Here is a 9,393-nt window from a genome sequence, read left to right on the forward strand (position 1 = left end):
CTGCGAGTTCGACGCCTTGCTTGTCCACGTTCTGGACCAGGATTGCCAGGCACTCCAGGGCCGTCTTGTGTATGGTGGCGTACCGGTTTATCCTGGCGTTGTACTTTTCTCCGCACAGTCGCAGCATGGTGTTGATCAGCGTGCTTTTGCCTGCTCGCGGCGAGCCGAGGACGAGCACTCGCATGGGATGCACGCCAGGTTCGTGGTCGGGTTGGCCTTGGACCAGTTGGGGCTCGGAATGCGGCGCGTCGTTCGACTGCTCGGCGGGCAACCGCGGAGCCGAATCGGAACAGCCCATTGCCCCGCGTCCGTGCAGCTTCGGCTAGATCACCTGTATTTGTAAGTGTATTTCTTCTTACTTGCTCAAAGGATCCACGATTCGGGTAAACGCAGCATTGAGGTTCTCTCGCCGTCTTGGTTTTTCCTCTAGTACCAATATGTCTGCAGAGCGCAGAGACAACAACACGACAACACAGACGTGCTGGCCAGGTTTTCTCGAACTGATCTTCCTCGTTTTCCTCTGCGTTTCAAGCTGTTTACAGTTCAATATAAGGACTTCGGCGCAAGGTAGCGCGCTACTGCCACTGCCTGCACTCCGAGGCGAGGCGATACCCGTAGTCTACGTGTATGATGCTGTTCGTGGGATATCCTTCTAGCACCGAATCGGACAGTTCGCAGCCCACTGATCACTGGTAACAGTTTTTGTTACCGAGTAGCTATCAGTAGGTCTGCCCAGACACTCACATGACGGAAATACTGCAGTGCCATTGGCTGTACCCATGGCGCCACCGAGTTACGGCAAGCTACCCACAAAATTGGTCACGGCATATCCCCAGGGCGGATTCGATTGCCCCAGCAGACACCTGCATGCATGACTATGACCGTAGTGTGAACGTGCAAGCTCCAGATCTCCTACCCGGTAGCTCTACGCCGGTAGAGTCTATCCTCACTCAGCCTGTCCTCGCTAGCCCATATGGCCATGTCAGTAAAAATGAGTTACATCATGTCATGTAGATCTACATGTAAATACCGTGTAATCTCACCAATTCGTGACTATGACGTAACACAGACTAGATCAGTATCAGTAGATGTGTGTGTAGTGAAGGTCCGCATCGAGGGCGGTGTCACTGCTGCCATTAAAGGGGAAGTTAAGGCAAAAATTAAAATTTCACCAGTTGTTGTCTTCGGGGTGCTGAGTCGAATGGTCGTGGTCCGAGGAAGCTGAGACGCTCCCTTCCTACTTGAATCCCAATCGAACTCGCGCACTTCCACCGAAACTGGGTGACTGCGCCCTACTAGATGGGGATTTGTATGTAAAATGTCACTAAAAGCGCCATTTCGTTCTTATAAAAGCACGGATGACCGCGATTGGCCCATATGTTGTAGTCTTTTGGACGCTGAGTCGACTGGTTTTGGTCCGAAAAGGCTGCGATGCCGCGTTCCTCCTTTATTCCCAATCGAACATGGTTGAACAAGCGGTCACGTGCTCCTGCGTACACCAGTCACCTGGTCACCGTGCCTGCAGGGTACAACTTACTAGCCTGTTTGACCTTTTTTGGGTGCAGTCCTGTCACTCGAGTTATTATTATTATTATTATTATTATTTTTTCTTATTTTGTTTGGGATTTCCCAACAGGCAATGTTGCCTTTTTACTGGGAACCCTAAATGAGACTTTGTGTGAGCGCGAAACAAAGCAGGCGACTCGGCCAGGCGACAAGATGGAGTTGAACTCGAGTTGAACCTTGGTGTGAAAGTTCGCGCCTGCTGGCGTGGTGACCAGGTGATTTGGGCACCCAGGAGCACGTGACCGCTTCTTCAACCATGTTCGATTGGGAATAAAGGAGGAACGCTGCATCGCAGCCTTTTCGGACCAAAACCAGTCGACTCAGCGTCCAAAAGACTACAACATATGGGCCAATCGCGGTCATCCGTGCTTTTATAAGAACGAAACGGCGCTTTTATTGACATTTTGCATACAAATCCCCATCTAGTAGGGCGCAGTCACCCAGTTTCGGTGGAAGTGCGCGAGTTCGATTGGGATTCAAGTAGGAAGGGAGCGTCTCAGCTTTCTCGGACCAAGACCATTCGACTCAGCACCCCGAAGACTACAACTGGTGAAATTTTAATTTTTGCCTTAACTTCCCCTTTAATTAACGTCAACAACGGTCTGCGTCAGGGTTGTACTTTGGCACCCGTCTTGTTTACTTGTATTTCTCTGCAGTGGTTGGGTATTGGCGCTCCATGTGCCCGGACGCTGGTGCTGAGCTGCACTACGGAGTTGGCCGAAAGTTGGTTGGAGACCGCACTGCCAAGTCCCGCCTGCAACGTGATGTCGTCACAGAGTCCCAGTTTGCGGACGATGCTGCAGTGTATGCCACCACTAAGCCGATTTTAGATCGGTGTAGGAATTGTTCATTTCGTGTGCGGCGCGGTGGGGCCTCACGGTCAGTCTATCGAAGACCAAATGCATGACTGTCAATTCGCCCACGAATGAGCCGGTGTCTCTTGGTGAGAGCACCATCGAGACCGTTGACAGTTTTACGTACCTTGGCAGCGTCATCCATCGGGACGGGCAGTCTTCGCATGATGTTCAGTCCCGTCTCGCCAAGGCTTCGCGTGTGTTCGGCAGTCTCCGTGTCCCAGTGTTTGAGAATCGGTCGTTATCTCTCCGCTGTCGGCGCCGCGTGTACATCGCTCTTGTGCTGACGACCCTCCTGAACGGAGCAGAGACGTGGACGCCGAAGGCACCGGACCTGCGCTCTCTCAACACCTTTCATCACTAGTGTGTTCGCATCATCGTTGGCGTATCCAGGCGGGACCAGTGGGACAACCGCGTCACCTCGGTTACCATGGCCCGAACCCTCGGCATTGACTGTGACGTCGCGGACGTCATCCGGGAATATCGACTGCGTTGGCTTGGCCATGTTGGCCGGATGAACGACGACCGCATGCCGAAGCGAGTTTTGTTTGGGGAGCTCCCTTCAACACGCCCTCGCCATGGTCCACGCAAGCGGTGGCGTGACGTCATCGTGGATGATCTCCGCTCCATCAGCCCCCCTGTGCCTTCTGACTGCTGGTTTGATGCTGCCCAGGATCGCTCTGCCTGGAGGCAGATTGCTCATCGTCGTCCTCCCGCCCGTGCTCCTCCTGATCCTGACTCTGGCTTCCGCTCCGCATGTGGAAAGGTCTGCCGTCGTCCCGGGGACCTCAAGCGCCACGCTCCGTACTGCAAAGCTAGCGGATAGTCCCTTCGCTATCATTGCCATCGGCAATGGGCACGTTCAAGGTTCAAGGTGTGTAGTGACTACAGCTGAGCCTGTAGTACTGCAGTGCTGGCAACTGAAATCCGACCCCTGAGCGGTGCGCTCACATCGCAAAGAATGTGAACCCACCGCTCAGGGGTCGGATTTCATGTGCCAACACTGTACTACTAATCGTGTAGTGATCGTCCTTGTCTCCATCGTTTCGTGAAGAAGGGCTCGTTTGCATTTCAGCCAACATAGGGTGTGGAGTACTTGAATTACTCGTTCCCCCCCCCCCCCCCCCCCCCCGCACACACACACACCGCGCAGCAGCAACGCCTATAAGGACCCTCGCCAATCATCTAGGAACTGTGACCAACAGCAGAACGTGGAAATACGTTCTAAGCATAATAATAATATTATTATGGACTTACTTCTAAAGTTGAAATCAAAACACTATCTAGCCTGTGTGTGTGTGTGTGTGTGTGTGTGTGTGTGTGTGTGTGTGTGTGTGTGTGTACGCACTTCAAACAGCTGTCTGATGGATACCAGGCTAAAAATAGTGGCGGTCAATTCATCAGCCTTGCAAGCTGTTGAATGGTGTAATCCCAGCACAAATTGCTATGTCTATCATAGCTGTTCGCTATCATCGCTTCCGCGATGGGCATGTCTGAGGTCTGAGGTGTACGCATGAAAAGATAGCGCAATGAGAAGCTGATCTGTACCGGCACACACGCACACGCACACACACACACACACGCACACACACACACACCGACTCCGACACGCCCATCGCGGAAGCGATGATAGCGAACAGCTATGTTAGACATAGTGACTTGTGCTGGGATTACACACACACACCCACCACACACACACACGCACAAACGCACACGCACATACGCACACACACACACGCACGCACGCACGTACGCACGCACGCACACACACACACACACACACACACACACACACACACACACACACACACACTGGAAGAGAAAGCCTAAACTCACAATGCTAGAAGGATGATGAACAACAGTTACTACTTTGAAATGGAAACAAACGGCTCTCAAAAAAGGACCGTTAGCTTTTGGCCCGTGCTAAGAGAACCATGGCCAGTGAGCATGGGACGGAACTGCTCCAAAGTAATTACGTCATCACCACATCTATCAACCTAGCACGACATCACTCCCATGGCTTTTGATAAGCCAGAGGGGAGCACAGAAGAAGAACAGCCTGAACAAAATTCCCTAAGCTTTCCACAACGAAAAGCAGGAGTGAAAACGAGGAAGCTATCAAGCAAGACACCGTCCTTCATGCGGTGGTACGACAAACTGCCGGGCACCAACGCGCGCACGGAATATCTGCTTCGCACAGCGAAACGAAGTGAAGAGGAAGCTGTAGTGTTCGTCACCTCTGAAGACTTGGTCATCTGCCGGGTGGCTACTTGGTGACTTTGCACAATGCTCAAGCACCACTTGCACGCAGCAGGTGTGTGCCTCCACACTGGGCGGTGCTCTAGAACACTGAGCCGAAGTTGCCCGGCTGTGGCTTGCGGATCTCGTGCTCCTCTATCGGCTTGTTGTAGTAGAGCCCTGAGGATGGGTAGAGCGGAATACAAGACAGCCAGAAGTAGGTCAGAATACAAAACATGCAAGAGAATAGAACGCGTGCGTGGCTTGTATTATAATTTTTTCATCATAGTCTAGGAGCAGTGGCATCATTCATGATCCACAGCAAGAAGGCAGCAATGCCTGTACCAATGGTGAAGTAAAATAAAGGTAACATAACGAAATAGAGGTTGCGACTTCGGCGATGATTTTTCAGGAATGGGTTTTCTCCCACACTGGAGCTCGCGCTATTCAACCGACATAACATAACATTATAGACACCATCGTGCCATACAAGCAAGCCTGCCCACAACTGGCACAAGGTCAAGCCGGACGGATGCACGCACTTTCCTGACCTCAAGAGGCTCAACAGGAAGGGTTGCACAACTGCACTAAAGAAATCTACAAGAACACTCGGTTGAAAACACCCAGATTTCGTGGCTACTAGTATTCAAGAACACCCAAGGCCATGCTTGTGTGTGTGTGTGTGCAAGTGCACAAAACCACGCACACACATGCGGATACACACACACGCACACACACACCATCAGAGAGAGAGAGAGAGAGAGAGAGAGAGAGAGAGAGAGAGAGAGAGAGAGAGAGAGAGAGAGAGAGAGAGAGAGAGAGAGAGAGAGAGAGAGAGAGAGAGAGAGAGAGAGAGAGAGAGAGAGAGAGAGAGAGAGAGAGAGAGAGAGAGAGAGAGAGAGAGAGAGAGAGAGAGAGAGAGAGAGAGAGAGAGAGAGAGAGAGAGAGAGAGAGAGAGAGAGAGAGAGAGAGAGAGAGAGAGAGAGAGAGAGAGAGAGAGAGAGAGAGAGAGAGAGAGAGAGAGAGAGAGAGAGAGAGAGAGAGGAGGAGAGAGAGAGAGAGAGAGAGAGAGAGAGAGAGAGAGAGAGAGAGAGAGAGAGAGAGAGAGACACACACACACACACACACATGCACATATGCACGTACGTACGCACGCACAGACACGCATGGATACCCATGCAGACACACAACAACCACCCCCTCCCCCCCCCCCAAACACACACACACAACACATACATAACAAACTTACTGTTGTTGGAGATGGTGGCAACGCTCCAAGCAATGGCAATCCAGTAGCCGATGCCAGCCCACAGGGTGAGGATGGCCAGAAAGCCAAACCAGAACTGCAGGCAGATGATCTTGAGCCACCCGTCTCCCTTGACAACCGTGTGTGAACCACACAGGAACACACAACCCAGCCACATTCCTGTACACAGCAGAGCCAGGAGGAAGCAAGACGTAAGGTTAGGGAATCGTTCTAAAATGCACTCAGACTTGTTTGTTCAGTGCATGCAAACCCAATAATAATAATAATAATAGTAATTGTTCCCAGTAGTGAAACAGTTGGTTGACCAGAGATTGAGCATTACACTCCCTTGCCTCGGCTTGATTGAGCCATCCTATTGGTTAGCATCAACGGTATCTGCCCTGGTGCAAAGCTAGGTGTGCTTATCACAGTTAGAGCACCCTCACTTTGATGCGATGAGCCGGTCTAAAAAAAGAAAGAAGCCTTATTCGTTTGTTGTTGACTAGACTTGTTTGCAATCAGTTCAGCCTGTCGCTCTCAGCTCTGCTAAGGAGACCTAACAGAGACCACTGTAGAACGGCAAAAAAATGTAGCAGGTACATTTTTAGCGTTTTCTGAATCTGGTCCAATTCGCGATGAAAAATATTTTAGCGAGTTTAAAAAGAAGGATGATTTGCACTGTACTGTGCACCCAAAGTTTCAATTGCCGTGGCAAAAATTTAGCGAAAATACTCCTTTTGCTAAAATATCATCGTCGCTAAAGCTAGTCATTTTGCAGTAATTTGAAACAGCTTGCTGGCCAGGGATTGAGTACTCCCCTTAGCATGCAATTTTCAGGCTTACGTTTCGAATCATTCGTGTGTGTGTATGGGGGTTCTGGGGACTCACCAAATCCTGGAATGAAGCAATTCCATATGTAGAAGAAGACGGCCAGGCACATCGGGTAGACGGGAACGATGCGGAGACGCTTCACGCTGCTCTCGTTGTACCGCACGTCATTCTCCACGCTACCAGGAGCGGCTAAGCAGCACAAACAGGCAGAGACGCACGCACACACTTGCCATGATCGTCTGCATACCTGCCACCCATATGGATTCGGCCGGCTGGGACCGTCTCGATATCGCACGGTGGTACTAGGCACCCAAACGTGCATTTGCCACATGCCTCAGCTAGATTTGTATCATGTATAAGTGCAAATGTTCTTTTGGAATTAACTTTCGCTGTATTCGTTTGGGGCACGAAATGACTAAAGTTTGTACCAAACTAAAGTTTTCGTTCTGAACGTTCGGGGTGACAGACCTCGACCCAAAACGAAATTTAGTACGTAACGAGCCTGCTGGTGGAGTGATCTAACGAAAGATCTCGTGAACGAAAATTTGTACTTACAGTCAACTTCGCTTATAACGACACTCGGCGGGGCATCAGAAAGGTGTCCTTATTCGCGAAGTGTCGTTATACCCGAAGTCTCATTATATGTATTACAGTGGGGTGGGACTTTGCTCTGGGCATGGAAATTCTGTCGTTATTCGCGAATTGTCATTATATCCGCAGTCGTTATTAGCGAAGTTGACTGTATACATTACACTTGTATACACTTCATACCTGCGTATGGGCATGTCATCGTCCCGATCTCACGTTTGCAAAGGTTGTCAGGTCTTCTGCATACACAGACCACATGCTTTTAAAGCAGCCGACAATTTGATACATTAACCTCGAAATTTTGTTTACTCCGCAGCATACGGAGAACTTTACAGGTAAGAAAACCTCTGTGACTAATGTACACACGTATAGCAAAATCTGCCCTAACCGGGCGCCCTTGGTGCAGCGGCAACTCTCCTGGTATCACAGGATTCTGCTCGAACCAGGGATGCACGTTCGGTCCACAGTATATTTGTCTGTTTTTGTTGTTGTCACGAAATGCAGATGTCTGTATCACCGTTAAACTGAGTTTAATACTTGACCATCGTAGCATAAGCGGTACCGACATGTTTTCGGTGAATCACTGGTATTTAAAAAATACGATAATCGTTTGTTTGATCAACTGAACATCAAAAAAACAATATTGATACTGTATTGTTGGCCACTTGCTGATGGCAATCATCATTGATTTAATTGGTGCAAATCTGGGCATGCATCTAACCTCCTGTGCTCTTGATGGGCCCCAAACACTCTTGGCGCATCATCGCAATTCTCAATAGTAATGGTACAAATAATTCCCTGAACTCATTCACTTAGCACCTCATGACCCAGGCACTTTATCAATGTGCATCTGCCCTAAACCAGTGCAAATCTTAGTAATAGGTGGTCTGCGTGCTTGGATTTTGGGCAGCAGTTGGAAAATAGACCGTAGGGTGCTGCTTTCCACGGACATCTGCCGCCAGGCGTCTCCCCAGACCCGCGTGATCCACATGCCTGAACTGGACTCTCCTACTTAGTCTGTAGGTCAATTATAATAATATTATGACTTGATTGTATAAGGAGCAATCAATCAACAGTATCCACTTACATCCTGGGGGTTCTCTCTCTCCCCTCTTCCTCTCTCCCTCCAGGCTCACTCAGGGGACAATGCTGGACGCTGCTGCGCTCAGCACCAGGAAAACACAACGTGCATGTTCTAACCAGGCGATGTTTTTACACAGACTGTGTAGGCTGAAAAGTCTCTCCGCAGCGGAGTTTACTTTACTGGCAATACTGGCACTGCACTTGGTTCTTGTGGACATCACTTACCGAGCTCTCCTGTAGCAGTTGTGGGTGCTGGAGCGGGCGCAACGCCCGCTTGCCGAGGGTAGCTGGCCGTTTGGGGGTACGCCGCAGGTGGTGCGCTGCCCGCGTACGATGGCGGTGGATCGCTCGCCGTTCCCGGTTGGTACCCAGGTGGGTAAACCTTCTCCGACATAATGCAGTGTAAGAATTATAGCAGGGAGACACGCTCTCGTAGTCGTAGCTACCACCGAGCTAAAATTATTGGAAACGCTGCAATCAGTTGCGAGGTATGTGCGCGCGAAACAAAGTGTTGGACGCCAGGTACGCGAAAACTTGGAGTGTTCGGCACAGCTCACCCTTCTTCTAATTTTACAGTCCTCAGAACAATCAATGGCAACAAAATATCACCGACCACCCAGCACACATCGACTTCGTCCTTCGTCTTCGAGTTCGACTCCGTACATCCAGCTTCAAGTAAGTAATTAGTTCAAGCACTACGTGCCACGCTAGCCGCTTCAGACAGTTCAGTACGACAGTACGAAGTCATGTCTAGTACACAATCATGTAGTTCTAACGCCGCATTCCTGCGAATATTCTCATGGAGTCATGCATGATGTCGACTGCACGTGCAGTGACATAGATCTACATACATGTGTCCGCCCCTTGCCTCAACTCGATCCAGGCCTTTTTTCCCAACCACTGGCACTGAACCAGGCTTTCATTGATCTGCTTTGTCAACAATACATGCAAGTCACCTTGAAGTGCATGATTTTTGCTCGCACGTTC

General features: G+C 50.2%; 2 protein-coding genes across 2 annotated transcripts in view; both read right to left on the minus strand.

The window, feature by feature from the left end:
- LOC135820165 (guanine nucleotide-binding protein G(i) subunit alpha-like) overlaps positions 1–298 on the minus strand; it is a 1,089-nt gene extending 791 nt beyond the window's left edge. The window contains exon 1 of the mRNA XM_065333478.1: positions 1–298. This exon is cut by the window's left edge and continues 791 nt beyond it. Within this exon, the coding sequence (XP_065189550.1) occupies positions 1–298 (298 nt within the window).
- A 3,963-nt stretch (positions 299–4,261) lies between these two features.
- On the minus strand, positions 4,262–9,080 carry LOC135819799 (protein SPEC3-like). Its single transcript, XM_065333067.1, has 4 exons — positions 8,632–9,080; positions 6,793–6,924; positions 5,908–6,084; positions 4,262–4,838 (listed from the first exon to the last, which is right to left on the minus strand). The coding sequence occupies exons 1-4, from the start codon at positions 8,798–8,800 to the stop codon at positions 4,762–4,764; spliced, it is 555 nt and encodes a 184-aa protein (XP_065189139.1). The 5' UTR covers positions 8,801–9,080; the 3' UTR covers positions 4,262–4,761.
- Between the last annotated feature and the right edge of the window lie 313 nt (positions 9,081–9,393).

This window comes from Sycon ciliatum, chromosome 6 (assembly GCF_964019385.1).
Source record: "Sycon ciliatum chromosome 6, ocSycCili1.1, whole genome shotgun sequence".
Taxonomy (NCBI): Eukaryota; Metazoa; Porifera; class Calcarea; order Leucosolenida; family Sycettidae; genus Sycon; species Sycon ciliatum.

Excerpts from the sequence above, each read along its gene's own strand:
- LOC135819799 (XM_065333067.1), bottom strand. The coding sequence starts at position 8,800 with ATGTCGGAGAAGGTTTACCCACCTGGGTACCAACCGGGAACGGCGAGC. Across the intron at positions 6,925-8,631 it reads AACTGCTACAGGAGAGCTCG|CCGCTCCTGGTAGCGTGGAG; the intron begins GTAAGTGATGTC and ends TGTGCTGCTTAG. Across the intron at positions 4,839-5,907 it reads TGCCACCATCTCCAACAACA|GGCTCTACTACAACAAGCCG; the intron begins GTAAGTTTGTTA and ends ACCCATCCTCAG.